The 23,202-nt window shown below is 39.2% G+C and overlaps 1 protein-coding gene across 2 annotated transcripts in view; it reads right to left on the reverse strand.

Annotated features, from left to right (window-relative positions):
* The window catches only part of ACER3 (alkaline ceramidase 3), a 1,138,468-nt gene that overhangs the window by 1,050,554 nt on the left and 64,712 nt on the right, over positions 1-23,202 (reverse strand). For both annotated transcript variants that reach the window (XM_044073355.1, XM_044073354.1), the window contains exon 2: positions 5,489-5,599. In XM_044073355.1, the coding sequence (XP_043929290.1) occupies positions 5,489-5,599 (111 nt within the window). The remainder of the gene's footprint in view (positions 1-5,488; positions 5,600-23,202) is intronic.

The raw sequence follows: 23,202 nt of genomic DNA on the forward strand, positions 1-23,202 counted from the left end.
ATAAAAGTATTTCAAGGAGTTTAAAGATTCTACATATTTCTTACACTATCATACTATTTCTCTAGGTCATGGGGTTTGCAATTGGAGGAGGTCTCGTGCTTCAGACAGGACGTTCCCACAATATATTATGGATAAATGAAGAAAAATGATAAAATAATTGTGGAAGAGGCCATTTTAACTTGGGACCATAGATTATAGAGATCCATAAAATACAGCTTTTGAGCTGCACTTATACAACTGTTCAAATATAATACACAATAAAGATTTGTAAGCCAAGACAAATTTAGACATCTTCCAATTATACAGATGTAAAAAACTTGTATCAAGCAAAGAAATGTGAGAAGAGTTTACATAACCACCAGAGAGGTTTAAAAACACTTGCATCCTAAGATTATTTTTTTTCTTACTTAACTCAATTAACGACGGCAAGAAAAACATTCTGCCACCACACTAAGCCTTCAAGCAGTGACAAAATATAACTGAAAAAAGAAAAACCCAATAATCTCATCTCTGTCCAACCCACATTCCCAGCAGATTTTCAACTGCATTCTTCAATTATGCATCACTTGACAATCTAGTACTTTAGAATCTCTACAAGCATTTAACAAAAAAAGTAGCATGTAGTGTTTCAAAATTCAAGCCGATACAAAAATCACCAAATGTATCACAATAGTTTTAAAGTAAGACTCTTGTTCAAGAAGACAGGTATTATTAGTAGGATAAGAGTGAAGTAGCTACAAAAAAAGTCTGTACTAAGCCATTGCTATTATTTAATAAGATGAGCAAAAAGGTCTTTCACCAGATAACTTCACTTCATAAGTAAAATTATAAAGTCAGCAAGGTCAACATAATTAGGACATTTTTTGGACAGGATTATTTAAGAAGATTTTGAACAAACAGTTTTGCTTTTTACTTGTTGCCAAGTCTGTTTACTGCAGCACTGGGATAGTTTCCAATAGTTTTGACTAGTCCTCAAGGAAACAATTTCCAAATGATAAGAGTCGTACGTTGATCTGTCTTGTATTCATATCTTCAAAACTTCTATACAGAACAATTCCTGCTACTTGGGAGGACACGCATACTATTTTTGTGTACAAGGATAAAGGTTCTGATTTGAAGAGTTGCAATTATCGACCCAGAGAGTGTTGGTTTACACACCTGGTCAAAGTTCTTCACTGCAATTTATTTTATTTGCCTTTGTTGATTGTGACAGTCCTACTGGGCAGAGTCCATTTTCAGCTAAGCTCTAAGAGAAAGCTCCATCACAGTGCATTTGTATTAACAAGTGAATGTCAGACAGTTCTCAGACAAACAATAGTTACATTTCTCTTATAATAAAATACACCTTAATCATTATAAATTGGGTAGACCCCAATTATACTGCAAACTGGAAGTGCTTGCATTTAACCATATTATTAAATAAAAGTTATACTTCAGTTAACTTTCCACTAACCAATCAATTTAATAAGTTATGGTATGCTTTATATTTCAGTATACAATACAATATATCAAAACCTACAAAATTAAATTCCAATAATTTTATATTTAATACATTCAGGAAATTTCTTAACATGAATACAGAGATCAAGCTTTGGTTTGAGACATTGATTCCCTTTAGTATTACAAAAATTTTACTGAAATTGCATAGAAACACTTTAAATATCTGGGAATCTAAAAACGTCATATGTTGGGCAACGTATGAATGAACATACGGTACTAGATGGACAAGCCATTGTAATGCAAAAACTTCATATGTTCATAGGTAGATACTAGGCTATCGGCCCAAGGGCCTACGTAAGTCTAGCCAGCAAGGTACCATAGCTTACGCCACCCAAGAAAGTTATTTTCCTGTGCCACTGTCCAGCAGAGACACAGAAGTGATCCCCGGGGTGTATTTCCTATCCACTCATCAAGATTTTTCTTCAAGAGTGTTAATGAAGAACTTTGCTTGACATAGATGGGTAGCTTGTTCCAGAGTATAGGAAGTCTCTGGGGCAGGAATCTATCCCTCCAGCGTGTCCTGTTTATTGTGGTGACAAGGTTTAGGTCCCTAGAGCGTGTAGCTTGGAGGGATTGGGATTTCTTTAGGTGTAGCATGTCCAACAGCTCTAGGCAACATTGTATGAGTGAATATAAGGTAATAGATGGACAAGACATTGTAATGCAATTTAAACCATCATCACAAGATTGGCTACTTCTACAAAGTGTTCTGTCACATTCCCATGATTTATGAGAATAATTAATAGCTTTTCTTTCAAAGGAAAACCAAAGTTGGTCATCTATTTATATGAAATTGTTTACAACAATTTCAACTTTAAAAACATCACCTCAAGCCTGTATAAAATATTAACAGAGCAAAACCTCAAGTAAAAATATTGGAATTATATTACTAAGTGGCATTCCTTATCTTTAACTACAGAAATTAAAAATAATTTCTTGCTTTCTGTTAAATTAACCTCCTGGTCACAACACTGGAGAATTTATACCTGGAAATTTCTCCACAGAACATTCCTAACACCAGACAAAATAGCCATGTTTAGTATTTGCAGTAATGCTTTATGTTGGAGATGTTCTCATGCATGCAGGGCAAACTGGACACATTTTGTATGAGTGCACTAGTATAAAACAATTCTGGAATGTTGATACTTTTTTTTCAAGCTCTGTTCTCAGATTTGTTTACATTATCTAAAGCTTTAGTGTTCATCATCATCATCTTTCGGCTGTTCCCGTTAGCGGTCGCCACAGCAGATCTTCTGTTTCCATTTCTTTCTGTCCTCTGCATCATGCTCTTTCACACCAACTGCCTGCATGTCCTCTCTCACCACATCCATAAACCTTAACTTAGGCCTTCCTCTTTTCCTCTTACCTGGCAGCTCCATCCTTAGCATCCTTTTCCCTATATACCCAGCATCCCTCCTCAGCACGTCCAAACCAACGCAATCTCGCCTCTCTTGCTTTGTCTCCAAACTGTCCAACCTGAGCTGACCCTCTAATATACTGATTCCTAATCCTGTCCATCCTAGTCACACCCAGTGCAAATCTTAACATCTTTAACTCTGCCACATCCAGCTCTGACTCCTGCCTTTTAGTCAATGCCACTGTCTACAACCCATATAACATAGCTGGTCTCACTACCCTCTTGTAGACCTTCCCTTGCACTCTTACTGGTACCAGACTGTCACAAATCACTCTTGACACACTTCTCCATCCATTCAACCCTAACATAAATGAAGGTCCTCATTTGAAGAGAGACAATCTTTACTTATTGTGGACCACACTATCAGCTGCTAGAAAGTGCATAACGAGGAAATGGAATTCCACTTCACCACTGTCCATGGAAGAATTTCTATCTATAATGAAAGACAGCACAGAAAGAGATAAATATTAAATAACTGAGAATCTAACCTAACACTTTAGCTAATGATCCTTGAAGAAAGGTACTAAATCTTATTGAAAACTACAACTGGACTGTGTCTGGTTACTGTAAATACTTAATTGTATGTTAATCCATGTACTTTGAATCAAACTGGCTTCATTTACTGATTTTTCCTGTATGCCAAATGTAAATAGTGTAAATAGTTATGTATTATAATTTAGATTATGTTGTATCTGCAATAATTTGTTTGAAAATAAAAATTACTTGAGTAAAAAAAAAAAAACATCTTAATTACAAAACAGGTATATATAGTGAAGTATTTACATCAAAAATTATAAATCTACACAGTTCTTGTAGCTCTAAAATCTTGCAGGAAGTAAATGGATTGACAGTGTAGAAGGGAAAACACTAAAGAAGTTTAGTGTTCTTACATTTCAGTAAAGAAAGGCTTGCAAGGAGTTCAAGCTATGTAATGAACTTATAAAATGAACTTATAAAAATTATGTAGGAAGAGAGAGTTTAGTATTCTATAGGTTGGTAAAGAGTTCAAGAGATATGTTGTTGTGTCTTTCTGCTTTTCTCGGTTAGGGGTCGCCACAGCGGAACTCCGGTCCGCTAATGATTGGCAGTAGATTTTTACATACTGAGTTGCCAGGCGTGACACACAACCTTCAAAGAAGGTACGCCCATTCACACATGTCTCCACACAGAAGACGCTCTAGCTGAGAATCGAACAGGAAGTCTTACTGTGAGGCGACAACGCTACTGCAGCACCACCACAGTATATAAAGAGTTCAAGAGATATAATGAAGTAAATTATAAAATTATGTGGTAGGTGAGATGATACAGTTGCAGTGCATAGGGGGATAGTGGCAATAACATACAACTGAGATAGCATGGTACAGGCTTAGTTCTATTTAAGCTGCCTGTTCCAAACTGGTGTATCTATAAGTTTTAGAACTTGTGTATTACAGGAGATGTAGAAGAGGGGTAGAGGAAGGGTGCAGTTAGAAAAACAGAAAGATGGGAGGTGTTGTTTAAGATGTGGTTAAAAAGAGTGCATGATTCAAGTGCAGAAGAGAAATTGTTAAGCGTGTAAGGGTTTAGTCAGAGGAAGGCAACAATAAGAAGTTTGTGAAAATTCACATTTACTTATTACAAACCTTACTGGACAGCTAATCAACGTGCCCATTGTAAATTGATTAAAGTCCAGCCGTTGAAGTACCATTGAGCAGCCAGACTTTCAACTGGTATATGGTGGGGGACATCAAATTACGAGAAAAATCAGGAAAGTTCTGAAAAACTAAACAGAAACATACCCAATTTTCCTTGTATTTCCCTGCTGTCCCTCATAAAATCCTGACTTTTTAAACATTAAAAAACAGCAGAGATTTCTCTTTTCTCTCTCCTGCACTGCACGGATGTACTGTGCACGCATGGGAACACAAGTCCCATACACATGTGCAGTACATCAGTATATAGAAGACAACAAGGAAGAGCCATTATACAAAGACTTAAGGTAAGCAATTTCGTTCTTAAATAATGTCACTGTGTAAAAGCACTAATCCACTCCTGTGCGTGGGTATATCAGGATTTACACACAGTTGGCTTTGTTTAATCACTTGGGTTTCTCCCTCGTTATCAAACTACACAACCGTGGGTAAATCTCAACATACCCACACACAGTCTTGGATTACTGCTCAAGTATTTTTAGTTAAGTTCTTTATAACCCACTTTTTTAAGCTCGTCATAGTACCAGAACTGCCCTTCTCAGACCATGCTTTATTTTTATACCAGGAAACAAACTACCAAGACATGTCTTGATCTGAACAGAGCATTCAGTACTCCGCAAATAACATACACACACATGTACTACTTAAATGTTAGCTGCACATTTGCTGCTACAGATCATCTCAAACTAAATTTATAATGATGAAATAACAGTTAAGAGTTGCTTACTATCATTAACAATATAAATATTCATCCTGGTTTTGCAAGCAACAGCAAGTGTGCAGTGGCAATCTTTTACTTAATACAAAACCATAGTGAAAATGTATATGCCCATACCATCCAATCTTAAAACCCACAATTTAACAAACAATGTTCACATACCTGTTAAACCTAAATATGCAGCAACGTAACGAAGTTCAAGGCCTTCCTTTACAGTCTGAACAGCACCATAGAGTGGAGGTATAATCATAATCAAGTTACTCACTGTATTCCCTGAGGAAAAGAAACACAGTAATTTTCATACTGCACAACAAAAAAATCCAGAACAAAGTAACATTCATTAAGTAAACACTACTCAGCTAGTCTTATTCAATAGGTAAACTATGAACCACACAACTTCTATTTAACATAATAACTTGGCCATTGCACTTAACAGGAATGTACTTAATAAGGTGGTGGTTGGTATCACAGTGCCGGAGAACAGGAAAAGATTTGCAAGATAAATGATAAACAACTGGTACTAGTGAAGTCACTATGCTTACACAGGTTTTTTGTACAGCCATTTTAATTAAAGACATCTAGTTATCAATTACACTGCCCTCTGAGACAAGCCTGAAACCCACCTAAGCCACTGCATAAAACAACTGTCAGCACAACCAATCTTTGAGCAAATAATCCAACCTTCTTTCCTGCTCAAAGCATAATTTTCATTAGCTGTTCTTGGATGGATTTAGTAATTAAAGTGCACGGCAGAAACCAGATAAGCAGTGGTCTCTCATTTTTCAATAATCAGGTAAGGACACAGGGATCACTTCTTTATTCAGGTACGGTTCATGAGGAACCCTGCAGTGGTTAGGTTAATGCGGAGATTGGCACAGCATGTTTTAAGTAACTATGGAATGAATGAAACCCAAATAGTCTGGACTTCATAGATTAGTACTAGGCTAACTGCCCTTGCAAGCCATTTTAAGCCTAGCCAATTATCCCTTGTGAGACTCAAACCCTGCACCTTGTGTTTTTAAGGCAAACACCTTAACCATTAGACTACCCTTGGTTGATAGCTTCAGTATTCCTTTCTGCTAGTTATACTGTTTAAGACAGCCAGGAACCCCACTAAGCATGCCCAACAACAAGTACATGTAGCTATATCACAGCTAACAAAGTCAGGACTTCGTGGTTAACACACTGAGCATGATGGGTCTTAAGTTACATCTGTCATTGCAGTTACAAGCACTATGCATTGTGCATTATATACCCTACTGATGCCTTTGTATTACTAACTTGCATTTAATGGAAATGTGCAAACTTCAGCTAAAATTAGTTTAATAGCATTTCTTTCCAATGCATGCGGCATCATTCTATGGATTTTTTCGTACGTGTAGTTATTGTTGCACCATGTAATTTGCTTTGTGCATTCTACAAGTGCTAGCACAGCAAATCAGTGTTTGCAGATATTATACCTCCAACCATATTCATATTAGTGATTTCCACTTCAGAAGTGCTACTTCATTCAAACGTCTGAGGTGGGTTTGCTTCCCTATGCCACTGTCTGCAAGTTCTCAGTGAAGGACAAAGTGTAGAAAGACTGCAGCCAATCACCAGTCACTCCAAGTACTTGCACAAAACAGTGCTGTCATGCCAACATCCCTCTGCATTATTTTTTCTGTACCCAATTTTCCATTTGTTTTCAAGGTCTGCTTAAGTCTGGCAGGAGCAAACTTATCAAACTGGACTTGACGGAATACAGGTCATCACTGAAGATTGAGTCAGTCATAGTATGAACCGAATACATTGCAGCGCATCCTTTAACAAAACTGAGGTTACTATCGCTTGAAACAAAAAGCCAAACAGGGTTCACCTACCATGCGAGCCTGTAACCGAGATAATTGCCTTGCAGAGGTAAGAGCAACAAATAAAACAGTTTTCCAAGTAATGACCCCATGTGATCCTGAAAGGCTATTTCAAAAGAAGCCAAGGTCAATTTTTCTAGAACAAAACAGATTACAAGGAGGAGGAATTTGCTTGTGAGGAGATCTCATGGGCAACACTCCTTTCAAAAATTGTCTGACCTAAAACATAACAGAGGGGGAATCGGGAAAATGTGTACCTTGATGGAAACATACAACAGTAGGTCACAGAAATATTTAACAACCAAAGGTTCTACTTACCTTTAGCGACCCTGCAACTGACAAAAGCACCAGCTAGAAAACCTCTTTCATTTTCTAACACAAAGCTTTCTAGTAGCAGGCTTTCTTGCCTCCTTTAGTAACTGCACGTCCTCATGGAAAAGGTGCTTAAAAGGTATTAAACTAAATTATCCAGGCAGCCAGTTGTAGTTAATTGATGCCGGGTGCTGTGTGAGGGGGTTGGCATGCACCTCTGTAGCCCACGTCAAATTTTTTTTTATACACACTACAGACAAACACCCACCAACATGCGAACGCTAACAGACAAGCAATATTTATTTCTTAACTAGGTAATGCACTGATCAGTGTGGGCCACTTTCAGACTCAGGCCATGAGCAGGGTTACACAAAATATAAAATTATAAATAAAAAAAACAGATAAGGAAGAGACCGCAACCACTGTGAATGATTTAATATGAACGCTAAATTATAAAATCACGTTTTCGTCAGTATAAATAACTGACTTCATCAGATAAAATGTCATACCACAAAACAACACATTTATATAATACCCCACAATCAAGATGCACCAATTAATTCACTCTAATTGATTTTTAAAGTGAAAACATTCACAAAATGTGGATGTAAAAAACTAACAATTCAGTAAAACAGATGTACTTTGTATTAACTAAAAATACATTCTAAAACATACAAAACCTAGTTGAGAAATATCAATATTATATTAAAAATAAATAAAATATTAAAATGTAAAAATATATGTGTATGTATATATATATATATATATATATATATATATATATATATATATATATATATATATAAATGTGTCTCACAATTTAGCAGCTTTCAATTTTAACAGGGGCAAAATAGATATGTGGTCATTCATACCAGGCAATCTATTAGCTTCCAGCAACACCTGCCAAAAAGCTTCCCAGTGTTCTAACCGGGTCTCCCATGGACCTCACCTGTGATCCCTCATTTGTGTTTCCAGTACAAAAAATGTGAATGTGGCTTGTGGGCATGTCAATGTGTGTCAATATAAGGCATTACTGTAATTCTGTTTTTGTACTTCATAAAGATGTTCATAGATCCTCCGTTTCAAATGTCTCTCAGTTTTGCCTATATGAAATCCCTGACAAACCTGACACATACTTAAATAGATTATTCTTTGACTATTACAGTTAGAATAATTAGATGCATAAATCCATCTATTTCTAGCTGGGATGTAAACTTTGTCAGTATGTGCTATATATTTACATTGCCCACAAGCTCCACATTTATATGTACCTTTGCGTTGGTTGGAAAAAAATTCTGGTATCCATCTCCCATTCCAAAACATTCTTTATGTTTTTCCCTTTACGAAATACAGTTTTCATAGTTTTCCCTTTAAAACAAGTGAGGTAGGTCATATTACAGAAATGTCCCCATTCTTCTTCAACTATTTTTTTAATAATACCTGAATTGGCACTATAATCTGTAACAAATACTGTTTTGTAATTTTCATTTGAGTCACTTGTTTCCCTAAGGAGAGAGGATATAGGCAAATTCCCTAAGCCCAAAATAGGCTTATATTTATTGCCCCTCCCCTCATTAACTTCTCCACAAACATTTTCAATAAGTTCTAGGGGATATTCTCTCTCCAAAAACAACCTTGTAAGTGTTGAACATTCATGGGTATAGTCAAGGTCATCTGACGTCATTCGTGATGCTCAGACAAATTGTCCCTTGACTATCCCCCCTTTTTTGATATTTAGGATGTGAACTTGTATATCTTAAATAACTACTAGAGAAAGTAGATTTTCTAAAAATAGTAGATTTAAACTTTCCCTCTTTGACTTTCAAAGTTACATCCAAATAATCCACCTGACTCTTGGAAGTTTGGTAAGTAAATTTCAAAAATTCTGTACTAGAATTTAAATATATAATAAATTCTTCCAGTACATCAACTGGACCTGTCCAGAAAATACATATATCGTCCAAGAATCGTGAATAAAAAGTCCAGTACTGACTATAAATACTGCTAAATACATACTGGCTTTCCCATACAGACAAAACAATGCCCGCATAGGTAGGGGCACAACTGGCCCCCATTGCCACCCCAGAAGTTTGCTGGAAGTACTCTCCTGAAAAATACAAAAAATTGTTATTTAGGACCAGTTCTGTTAATTCCAAAACCAAAAAAATATCATTTTCACTGACCCCTTTATTTTTTCTAAGGGCTACCTCCAACCAAGCTAGCCCCTGTTTGTGTAGAATCACAGAAAAAAGGTCCACAATGTCAATAGTCAGAAAAATTAAATCAGGGGAATATAAATCAGATGTAATTTTAGCCAAAAATTCCCAAGAGTCCTTTAGTAAGTGGTTCTCTTTACCCCAAAGATGTTTAAATTTCTTGTCCAGAAACTTAGATATAGGTGATATCTTGGAATCCTGTGCAGCAACGATAGGCCTAAGTCGGGGGTCATAAGTACTTTTGTGTACTTTGGGTATCCCGAATACAGAGGGAACCCTGGGCCATATGTTCAAGATATGAATATACACTGTAATCTATAATACCTTGATCGAACAAGTCTTTAATGGCCAAGTCTATCTTTTTGTATGAAACATTAATTTCATTCATAGAGACTGGCCTATATCTAGATCCATTGTGTAAAATGTCATTCATTTTCCCTTCGTACACAATTCTATCCATAAGTACTATCCCCCCACCCTTGTCGGGTTCCATAACGCGAATATTGGAATTATGACTAAGTTGGTTAAGTAATTCCCTTTCAGCTGTTTCTAAATTAGGAATATGGCCATTATATCTTTTAACTTGCCTAATCCTTCTTTCTATTGTAGTTTCCAAATTTTTCAACTGTGGATGTACAGAAGGATTATATGTACTGGACTTATAGGGAACACTACTGTTGAGCTCAAGAGTTGCTTTGCCCAGTAAATTTTCTAAATTCAGCTTTGGAATAAAGATTTTTAAATCAAAAATGGTTTTGGTAATATCGCAATTACTTTGAGGAATATATTTAAAACCTTTAGTAAACAAATCACAAAATGTATCAGAAACCTGTAATCCACTATAATTGTAAATGTAGAAGCCTTCTTTGCTGAAAATCACTTGTTGGTTCATATTGGGTTTATTACCTACAAATGTATCACAAGTCACCACCTCCAATTCTTGTTCTGCTGAGAACCCCCTCCCCCCCATAAGGGTAAGGTACCTGGTGAAAAGAATTAGGCCTTGTGTTGTTACGCTGATTATGTATTCTTTCTGAACGCCTGGGCAAATTTTCATTATGAAGGGAATGTTCATCCCCTATTTCAGCTCCTCTTTCATTTTGATTCCCATCTTCAAAATAAACATCTTGATGGGATGGAATTTTATCCCCACTTTCCTGATTATATTGCCCCCGTACAGCAGGTGGTGCAGGATGTTGTTGCCCCTTCTCGTACTCCCTCGTATCCCGTTGTAGTTTTCTGTGTTTTCTAATAGAAATTTCTTCACATTTCTTATCAACATAAAGCCTAATGTCATAATACTTTTTCTTTTCTTGCTTTACACTAAACATTAAATCATTTACAATAAAGTTATTGTGTAATTCAATCTCTTCATGTAACCTAACTATCTCTTTCTTTGTTCTTGACAATAGCCTGAACAATTTCCAGTCCGCAGTTGTCAAAAGCTCTGATAAGATCCTGGTGAAATTCACTACCCAATATAACATTATTGGGATATTTACAGGTCTGTAGCCCTTTAGGTACTAAGCGTTTTTTTAAGACACTCATTCAAATACATGTTGTCTAAATGCAAGCTTTTGTACCTGTATAGGGCTGTCCTTAAGAGTTCAACAGTCTCATTGTAGGTACAATGACTGTCCGATGGAATTATTTCCTTTTCGTGATGAAACTTCAGTTTGGACTGTAACCATTCCCGAAATGTAGAAGGTACATCCTGGACCGTTTCTCCTCTATTGGCACCCCTTTCCGTACCCGTATTTTGAACGCAAGATGTTCGGTGTCCGCTGAAATTCAGGGGAAGTACCTAAAATGCCGAGACCGGAACCTTGGACCATACCATTATCTTCCAATAGAGTAGGTGCATCATGAACTGTTCCAGAATTTTTGTTGTTGGATAGAGCTCCTTTATCGGACACAAAAGAAAGGAGACCTTGACTCAAAGGTGTCAATAGTTCGATTAGTTGAGTAAGCTGACCGGCCAACTTACGAAATTCACCCACTTCGGGTCCCAAAGGATGATCCGAGGATGAAGTGGATTTGGTCTCTCCTGAACGAGCCTCCATAATAAACAAAGAATCACCACCAGAGACTCTACTGGTATAATACAAAACTCACAAATCCAAAAACCAGATAAGGAAGAGACCGCAACCACTGTGAATGATTTAATATGAACGCTAAATTATAAAATCACAACGTTTTCGTCAGTATAAATAACTGACTTCATCAGATAAAATGTCATACCACTAAACAACTCATTTATATAATACCCCACAATCAAGCTGCACCAATTAATTCACTCTAATTGATTTTTAAAGTGAAAACATTCACAAAATATGAATGTAAAAAAACTAACAATTTGGTAAAACAAATATACTTTGTATTAACTGAAAATACCATTATAAAACATACAAAACCTAGTTAAAAAAATTATACTAAACAAAAATGAAATAAAACAGATGTAACAGAAAACTTGCAATTCAATACAAACTGACTGGCAGAACATGCTTGATTATTGTAGGAAAAAAAATAAAATGAGGGAGTGAATTCCGCTAATACAGACACATCAGTAATAGAAAAGGGAGTTAAATAAACCATGCAACTCTGGCTGCTTACAGAGGGAAACAGCTAGTGACATATTCTGTAGGGTCCATCAGGTTTGGTGCAGGGGGAAGGAGAAGGAGGAGCCTATTTTGTACTGTATATCATGTTTAAAGTGAGAGTGTTCCCCTGTTGCGGCATTTGTATTTTGCTGGTCTAAACAGAAAGACTTTAAAGGTCTTTTCTGAAGCGTCATCCCTATATTCATATAAATCACACACACACACACACACACATTATATATATATATATATATATATATATATATATATACACACACATACACACATATACACACACAAGTAATTATTCTATAGATACCTATATATAGATATAAATGTCTACGTATATAGATATGTCCATCTATACATATAGGTCTACATTTACACACACAATTATATATACAGATATACATATATATATATATATATATATATATATATATATATATACATACATACATATATATATATATATATATATATATATATATATATATATATATATATATATATATATATATATATATATATATATATATATATATATATATATATATATATATATATATATATATATATATACGTACGTGCACACAAACAATACACAAATACGGGTCTACTAAATGTAACTGAAAGACCCAAATGTTAACATTCAAAACATCAATCAAAAAACGTTGACAAGCAACTATGCATGCACCGAGCAAAGAACTTGGTGCATGCAAAAATAAATTCTAAGAAAACAAATAAAAAACATTGCTTTTTGCCGAGACAAGGCTCCCATGTGTCTCCCACTCCCCACTGCCAATTAAGTATATTAACTCCACAACAGCTCAACAGGGAGGAAGGGAATATTCACCAGCCACAAGAATTGTGTGATCTCACAGCCTAGCCAGAATGTGTTTGGCTTTCACCACCCATTTTAAATTTATTTTGCTACGCCCTTTTTCTAGGTTAGTATACGGTGCCTCTGTCTAACAGTGACACAGAAGTGATACCCGGGGTAAACCTACGATCTCCCATCCACTCAACAAGATTCAGAGTCAATGAGGGACTCTGCCTAACCTGGACTGGGATTTTATTCCAGAGTGAAGGGAGCCTCTGGGTTATGAATCTGTCCCTCCAGCATGTCCTATTTATTTCAGTGCTGAGATTCAAGTCTCTCGAGCGCGTAGCTCGATGGGATTTGGATTTTCTGAGGTGCAGCATGTCCATTAATTCCGGGTTAGACATGGCTTTAATCTGAACAGGCGGTATGCCACTGAGTAGAGCTGGAGTTTCTTTAACCGGGCAGCATATGGCATCTGTTTGAGCCCTTTGATCCTCTTGGTGAGGTACTTTTGGGGTCTTTCCAGTTGTTGCAGGTGTCTGGTAAGGTACATCCCAAAAGGGGCATTGTACTCAATTATGGGCCTGATGAGGGATGAGTAAAGAGACACGATGACGTCCTCTGATCTAGATGTGAATCCCTTCATGATTAGGTGGGCTATATAAAATGTTTTTCTAACCACTTTGGCCACGTGGTTGTCAAATGAGAGACTGCTATCAACTTGGGTCCCCAGGTCCCTAATTACTTCTTCTGTACTTAATGGATTACCACCTATGTGGTAATATATATATATATATATATATATATATATATACACACACACATATATATATATATATAACCCTCACTTATCCACCACCCCTAACCCAAACACAATCACTACCGCACACTTACCCCATCTGACCCGGCCCCTAACCCTAACTCACCCGCTCCTTAACCCACCCTATCCCCACTTACTCATTTCCTCACAAGACCCTAACGTCTCACATATCAGATACTTGAATCACCACCAGAGACTCTACTGGTATAATACAAAACTCACAAATCCAAAAACCAGATAAGGAAGAGACCGCAACCACTGTAAATGATTTATTATGAACGCTAAATTATAAAATCACAACGTTTTCGTCAGTATGAATAACTGACTTCATCAGATAAAATGTCATACCACTAAACAACTCATTTATATAATACCCCACAATCAAGCTGCACCAATTAATTCACTCTAATTGATTTTTAAAGTGAAAACATTCACAAAATATGAATGTAAAAAAACTTAACAATTTGGTAAAACAAATATACTTTGTATTAACTGAAAATACCATTATAAAACATACAAAACCTAGTTAAAAAATTATACTAAACAAAAATGAAATAAAACAGATGTAACAGAAAACTTGCAATTCAATACAAACTGACTGGCAGAACATGCTTGATTATTGTAGGAAAAAAAATAAAATGAGGGAGTGAATTCCGCTAATACAGACACATCAGTAATAGAAAAGGGAGTTAATAAACCATGCAACTCTGGCTGCTTACAGAGGGAAACAGCTAGTGACATATTCTGTAGGGTCCATCAGGTTTGGTGCATGGGAAGGAGAAGGAGGAGCCTATTTTGTACTGTATATCATGTTTAAAGTGAGAGTGTTCCCCTGTTGCGGCATTTGTATTTTGCTGGTCTAAACAGAAAGACTTTAAAGGTCTTTTCTGAAGCGTCATCCCTATATTCATATAAATCACACACACATACACATTATATATATATATATATATATATATATATATATATATATATATATATATATATATATACACACACACACACACACATATACACACACAAGTAATTCTTCTATAGATACCTATATATAGATATAAATGTCTACGTATATAGATATAAATGTCTACGTATATAGATATGTCTATCTATACATATAGGTCTACATTTACACACAATTATATATACAGATATACATATATATATATATATATATATATATATATATATATATATATATATACACATATATATATATATATATATATATATATATATATATATATATATATATATATATATATATATATATATATATATATATATATATATATATATATATATATATATATATATATATATATATATATATATATATATATATATATATATATATATATAAATGCGTGCACACAAACAATACACAAATACGGGTCTACTAAATGTAACTCAAAGACCCAAATGTTAACATTCAAAACATCAATCAGAAAACGTTGACAAGCAACTATGCATGCACCGAGCAAAGAACTTGGTGCATGCAAAAATAAATTCTAAGAAAACAAATAAAAAACATTGCTTTTTGCCAAGACAAGGCTCCCATGTGTCTCCCACTCCCCACTGCCAATTATGTATATTAACTCCACAACAGCTCAACAGGGGGGAAGGGAATATTCACCAGCCACAAGAATTGTGTGATCTCACAGCCTAGCCAGAATGTGTTTGGCTTTCACCACCCATTTTAAATTTATTTTGCTATGCCCTTTTTCGAGGTTAGTATACGGTGCCTCTGTCTAACAGTGACACAGAAGTGATACCCGGGGTAAACCTACGATCTCCCATCCACTCAACAAGATTCCTCTTGAAGAGAGTCAATGAGGGACTCTGCCTAACCTGGACTGGGATTTTATTCCAGAGTGAAGGGAGCCTCTGGGTTATGAATCTGTCCCTCCAGCATGTCCTATTTATTTCAGTGCTGAGGTTCAAGTCTCTTGAGCGCGTAGCTCGATTTTCTGAGGTGCAGCATGTCCATTAATTCCGGGTTGGACATGGCTTTAATATGTCAGGCACAGATCGCCTCTGAACAGGCGGTATGCCACTGAGTAGAGCTGGAGTTTCTTTAACCGGGCAGCATATGGCATCTGTTTGAGCCCTTTGATCCTCTTGCTGAGGTGCTTTTGGGGTCTTTCCAGTTGTTGCAGGTGTCTGGTAAGGTACATCCCAAAAGGGGCATTGTACTCAATTATGGGCCTGATGAGGGATGAGTAAAGAGACATGATGACCTCCTCTGATCTAGATGTGAATCCCTTCATGATTAGGTGGGCTATATAAAATGTTTTTCTAACCACTTTGGCCACGTGGTTGTCAAATGAGAGATTGCTATCAACTTGGGTCCCCAGGTCCTTAATTACTTCTTCTGTACTTAATGGATTACCACCTATGTGGTAATATATATATACATATATACACACACACACACACACACACACATACACATATATATATAACCCTAACTCACTTATCCCACCCCTAACCCAAACACAATCACTACCGCACACTTACCTGACCCGCTCCCTAACCCTAACTCACTTAACCCACCCCTATCCCCACTTACCTTACTCGCACCCTAACGTCCGTCACTACCGCATACTTACACAGCCTTTTCCCATTTCGCATCCTCGGCCGGTGCTTTCATCCGTCGGTCGGTCTTCTGCTTGTCGATCTTCTTGGTCCCGTGGCCGGTCTTCCCGCTGTCGATCTTCTGGGGCTCGCGATTTCATGTCGATGTATATATATATCGTTATATAGGTAGAACCATATATATATATATATATATATATATATATATATATATATATATATACATACATACATACACACACACACATATACACACACATACATATGTAAAACATATTATATACACACACACACACACACACACACACACATACATATATATTTGTAAAGGTACTTTCACAAAATGTGCCATTTATCAACAATCTACACAACTCAAAAAGAGTGTCAGCAGTGTTACTCACCTCTTTAATCCTGGTATACCCAGAAACGTCAACCTTCACTAGATTCTTAACCCTCTCTCTAATCAGTTCACTAATTTTTTTACATTTATTAATGCAGATGCATAGGCTTCAACATCTCAAAACGTCACCTACCAATTCTACAGTCTCTGCTATCCAGTCTATAAACCTCTCAAAAAGAAAAAAGAAATTATGTACTCACCATAACGTTCCATGCGAGTTGTTCCACCTCACCTTCACTCTTCACTGATGGGTTCGGAGCCGAACACGGCCGACTAGCAAGCTCAAAGTTTTCCAGTAGCTCGAGACCCAACCCCTTATCCCACAATGCACTGCTGGAATTACCTCCGATCTTGTTTGCTGCGTACTATATAGAGATACTATAATTATTCTGCCTAGGAATGAAGACACATTGAGAAACCAGGATGAAGACAGCCTCCAGGTCAAATGCCAGCCAGGAGGGGGGAAGGAGGGAGGGACGTGAGAATGAAGGCAAGATGGAACAACTCGCATGGAACATTATGGTGAGTACATAACTTTTTTATGTGAAGTTGTCCAATCTCGCGGTTCATTATTCACGGACGGGTAGCGTCCCTAGCACCCTAACTCTGGGTGGCTCATGGAAGTACACTCTTCAGAACCGTAGAACCAAAGTCCTGTCCCTGGAGGCCTTATCCACTTTGTAATGAGTTATAGAAGTGTGAGGTTTAGAACATGTGGCTGCCGCACAGATGTTGTCTAGAGGTAATTTGGCTTGAAAGGCTGAAGAGGTAGAAACTGCTCTGGTTGAATGAGCCTTCACCTTACTAGACAAGGGCATGTTATGACAAGAATGGGTGTAAGTGTTACAATCAGACAGCCAACTTAGAGTTGTTTTGGCGACTGGTTTACCTTTCCTGGCCTCAGAAAAGGCCATAAAAAATTGATCCGAGTTCCTAATCTCTTTTGTTCTGTCTAAATAAAATATAAGTTTTCTGTGAACATCGAGTTTGTGCAACATATATTCCAATTTGTTGGTGTGATTACGGAAGAAAACAGGCAACTCAATGACTTGATTGATGTTAATCTCTGAACATACTTTAGGCAAAAAGGATGGGTTTGTCCTGAGAGATACTCTGTCAGCATGAAAGACCATATAAGGAGGCTTGATGGATAGGGCTTGGAGCTCTGACACTCTGCAGGCTGAAGTGATGGCTACTAGGAAGATAGTTTTCCACGACAGAAATTTTAGCTCACAAGATGATGCAGGCTCAAAGGGAGGAAGAATGATGTGAGATAACATAAAATTCAAATCCCAGGGAGAATAAGGAGTCTTCACTGGAGGCCTCATGTGAAAGGAACCTTTTAAAAAAGCTTTAGACAATTGGTGAGCCATAATATTCAATCCATCGATCCCTAGATGGAAATTAGATATAGCAGCTAGTTGTACCCGCACTGTGGCAGCCGCTGCTCCTTTGTTGAAAACTTCTGTCAAGAATTGTAAAATAGAAGACAATGGCGCTTGGTAAGGGACAATATTATGGGAGGAAGCCCAAATGGAAAATCTCTTCCACTTACTACAATACAACTTTCTAGTGGAAGGCTTATGGGAAGCCAACAAAATTTGACTAGCGTCATGGGAAAGATTATAAAGCTTGGCTATGCAGGGAATTGGAGCAGCCAAGCGGTTAGTTTCAGTGTCTGCAGTGATGGATGAAGATCCCCTGACAGATGTGTCAATAAGTCTGGAACTGGGTCCAGGATCCATGGGTCTTCCAGAATGTGATGGTAAAGAAATGGAAACCAAATCTGCTGAGGCCAATGAGGGGCTAGAAGGATGACTGTCCGTCCTAGCGACTTTGCTTTCTGTAAAAATCTGGATATCAGAGGAATTGGGGGAAATGCATAGAGGAGACCCAGGGGCCAATCGTGGACAAGAGCATCCCTCGGGGACTGACCTGGCGGGGGGGAAATCAGGGCAAAATAGCTTCTGCATTTGTTGTTGATATGACTGGCAAACAGTTGGCATGAAGGCTGGCTCCATTTGCGGAAAATCCTATCCTCAATCTCTTTGTTTGAGGGACTATTCGTGGGGCAATAAAATTGCCCTGCTCAGTTTGTCCGCTATGATGTTGGATTTGCCCGGGATGTGCGTTGCTAACAAAGCGCTGGGATGACGCTGCCCACTGCCATACTCTGAGGGCTTCTCGGCAAAGGGAGTAAGATTTGGTCCCGCCTTGCTTGTTCAGGTACCAGACCACTGACATGTTGTCTGTCTGTATTGCAATTGTCCCTAGAGGAAGTGTGTCCTGAAAGTATTGCAACGCTAGAAGTACTGCTCATCTCCAGGACACTGATATGCAGATGTGATTCTTGATCTGTCCATGTGCCTTGGGCAGTCTTTCCCTGAAAATGCCCCCTCCCACCCTATCAGGGAAGCGTCCGTGGTCACAGCGGCAACTGGGGGGGGGGGGGTAGCATGAAGGGACATCCTATTGTGACATGAAGAGAGACGTCAACCACCACTTAAGATCCTGCTTGCAGGAATTCGTTATCGGGATTGTGTGATTCATTAGAAGTTCTTGGTAAGACCATTGCGTGAACAGGAGCCATTGAAGGATTCTCATATGCATCCTTGCTAACAGGATTACCATGATTGCTGCTGCCATCAATCCTAGTACTTTCAATACCTCTGCAGCTGGTGCTCTGTTCTTTGATACCAAGGACATGATGTGTTGAAGAATACAAACCCTTTCTGGTGGAAGACCAAGAGTGGTGGTTGACGGGTCTAATTCTATCCCTATAAAAACGATATGCTGCGATCGCAACAAAACAGACTTTTCGAAGTTGACTGTAATGCCTAGCCGACTGCAGAGTATCAGAGTAGCCTCTCTCGCTTGAAGAAGTTGATGTCTGGTGGTGGAGGTAAGGAGCCAATCGTCCAAGTACAGAAACACCTGGAATCCTAGACGCCTCAGGTGAGGCGTGACTACTGCCATGCACTTGGTGAACACTCTGGGGGCTGTAGTGAGACCAAAGGACAGAGTTCGGAATGGATGGTGATTGGCTCCAGCCAGAAATGCAGGTGATCCCCGCATGGTCTGGCCATCTTTATGTGGTAGTACGCATCCTTGAGATCGATCGAGCACATCCAATTGTCTTTCCCTAAAAAGGGAAGTATGGACTGTAGCGTGACCATTCGGAGCTTCTCTTTCCTCACAAATTGGTGGAGTCTGCCGAGATCCAAAATGGGTCTCCAGTCCCCCGTTTTCTTTGGAACCAAAAAGAATCCAAAAAGAATCTTGAGTAAGTTCCGAATCCTATCTGGTCTGCCAGGACTGGCTGGATGACTCTTTTCTAGCAATCGGCGTACCTCTATTGTTGCTTGTTCCCTGTGACTGAGTGGAACGTCGAGAACGGTATGAAATACCCTCTGGAAATGATACTTTGTACCAAATTGTCGTTTGTTATATCTAGCCAGGCTTATGGGTACAATGACAAGCGACCCCCGACTGTCTCCAGAGTAGGACAGCCAGACCTCCCTTCAGGAGCGCTGGTAGGACTGACCAAAGAAGTGATCTCCGTCACCCTGGTGTTGCAGACCCCCTCTGCCGGGAGGGCAGCATCTTCCATTGTAACCCCCTCCCTCTGCCTCTGGAGGGGAGCTCTCCACGTGCGTCTTGAAAGGCTCCTTGGGCTTTCCGGAACCACATCTTTCCTCCCCTCTGACCTTTAGCAAAGGGTCGAGTGGGGGTGAAAAAACGGACTCCGATGGCAGACAGAGTCTTTCCCTCTTGTTCACACCTAGTCAAGTCTCTTTCACCTTTGGCCCAAACAAGGATGAGCCGTCAAACGGGGTATTCGTAAAGGAAGACTTGAAGGGTTCCGCAAAGGAACAGAGTCGCATCCAGGCATGCCTACGAAGAGCAATTCCTGTACCTGCAGCTCTACTCGAACAGTCAGCTGCGTAAGATACAAGACACATGGATGAGATAACAATTGAATTAAGAGTAGCAAGCTGGGTAGCAACTTTGTCAGATTCTCTTCAGGGTGCTGTAAGTGCATCTCCCAACACCTTAAGGAGATCTCTCTGCAGTCTGGTAAAACGGGTCAAGTAGTTCAGTGATCTGAGTGAGAAAGTCGCTAAACTAAACATGCGTGTCCCATATCTATCCATGATCCTGGATTCTCTGTTAGGAGGATGGATAGACGAGGAAGTCTCAGACATTTCCTTTTTGGTAGCTGCCATGGCATCAACAGGGACTCCCCTTGGTCAAAAAGGGCTTATCTACGGGGGCAGAAATATATATACTTATTAGGCCTCCTAGGGACAGGTTCCATAGATTCTGGTGACTCCCACGCCCTACGAGAGACCAGATCCATAAGCTCATCGTAGGGCGGAGACACACAAGAGGTGGAAGGTTGAGACCCGAACACCTTCAGGAAAACAGACTCGTCCTCAGTAGGGCTCTTGGACTGCCAATCACCCATCTGCCTAAGAATTTCAAGACTCTCCGCAAAGGAGATGTCCTCAGAGGGGGATCTAGGGGACCCCTTCTGATTCATCCAAGTCGGTGTCTGATGTTAGAGACTCTTGTGGGGAGTCCAAATGCCTCCTCTTGCATAATCTCTTCCTGGGGACTTCTTCAGGGGGAACTTCTGGAGAGGTCTCAGAAGAGCAGGGAGTGCCCTATGGGGCTACCTGAGGCTCTGGGTCTCTACGCTTGGGATGAGCAGAGGAAACAGAAACTGATACAGGAACTTTAGGGGAGGAAGAGGCCAGACCTGGAGATGAGGAAGTCTTTGGAGACACTCGCCTCATGGCTTCAAATACACCATGGCTCAGATGAGAAGGAGTCGACGGATCAGGAGGAGCCACAATCTCCCGCACTGAAGCCATGGGCTCCGAGCCCGAGGTAGGAGCCGAGCCTACCCAAGCCAAAGCTCCGAGATGAAGAGTTGGCACCGACAAGTCGGTGCGACTATCCTCCCAGGACCCGACCGGAGAGTGTCGGCTCCTAGAGTCCCCGGTCGGCGCAGAGAACATCCAAGCAGATGGAGCCAATACTGGAGCAGTTGTCGGCTCCAAGGGATCCACAATCATCAGGTTGGCCACCTCCAGCTCCGAAGGTCCGGTATGGCTCGGAGCAAGAGCAGACAATTCAGCCGTAATGGTCTTCGGCTCCGATGGTTGGGTCTGAGCTAACAACAATTTAGCTAGGCCTGGTGCCTTTAAGAGCTTCTGAGGCAGCCAGTCCATATCCAGATCGGACAGGCTGACCGAAGATCTGGAGGAGTGAATAGATGGAGCCAACTGGAGAAGTAGAGGGAGGTTTTTCGGCAACCGGTTCCAAAGCAGTGCTCCAGGTCCGAAAGAACAGACTGTCTGCTCCAAAGTCAGTGGAGTCGAAGTCACAACACTTCCAACTTTTTCCCTTTCTTTGTCCTGGATTCTGAGGAAGATGTGGACGATCTGCTGGCCCCATCCTGGTCAGACAATGCCTCTTAGAAAGGGTGTTTAATAATACCCCTGTCAAAGTACAGTTGTGTACAATGGTGATTGAGTGTATTCACTGTTGCAGTCATTACATTTGGGTAATCTGCTGGCAGGTTGCCCTCAGTCGGCCTGATTAACAAAGTCTTGGGTCCTGTGTCGGCTGCTGTCCCTTCTTCCATGATGTCAGGTCTATAAAAAATGCAGCCGATGCCATTACATCAGTTTTTCTTGCCCCAGATGTCAGGTGTCCCCAAATGGGGAGCAAAATATATAATTATATATATATAAAAAAATTTAAACACACAAAAAATATACCTCTAAACAAAAGCAAATACACCAACAAGGCTTTTAAGCGTAGTAAAAGGGTGGGTAACCAGGACTGAAACAGTGAATACACTCGAACATCTACATTTTAAGTGTACACAATTGTACTATGTTCTTCATGTTTCACTGTTGTAGTCATTACATTTGGGTAGATTCCCAAAGCTAAGGTTGGGAGGATGGATTTATACAGCATTAGGACCAGCTACAAGGCCCTGCAGGACAGCAGTGGCAAAGCCAGCTCTGGATTTAAAGAAAGGTAAGTGGTAATGCTTGGTAAACGTATGAACGGAGCTCCAGGTAGCAGCTTCTAGAATGTCTCTGGTAGGAACACCTCTGAGAAAGGCAGTAGATGCAGTCCTGGTGGAATGAGATCTGATCCCCTGGGGGATCGTTTTACAATGGTGCATATAGCAGACACTAATACAATGGCTTATCCATTTGGAAATAGTCTGCTTTGAA

This window comes from Protopterus annectens, chromosome 5.part1, assembly GCF_019279795.1.
Source record: "Protopterus annectens isolate FY-2018-M chromosome 5.part1, PAN1.0, whole genome shotgun sequence".
NCBI classification, from domain to species: Eukaryota; Metazoa; Chordata; order Ceratodontiformes; family Protopteridae; genus Protopterus; species Protopterus annectens.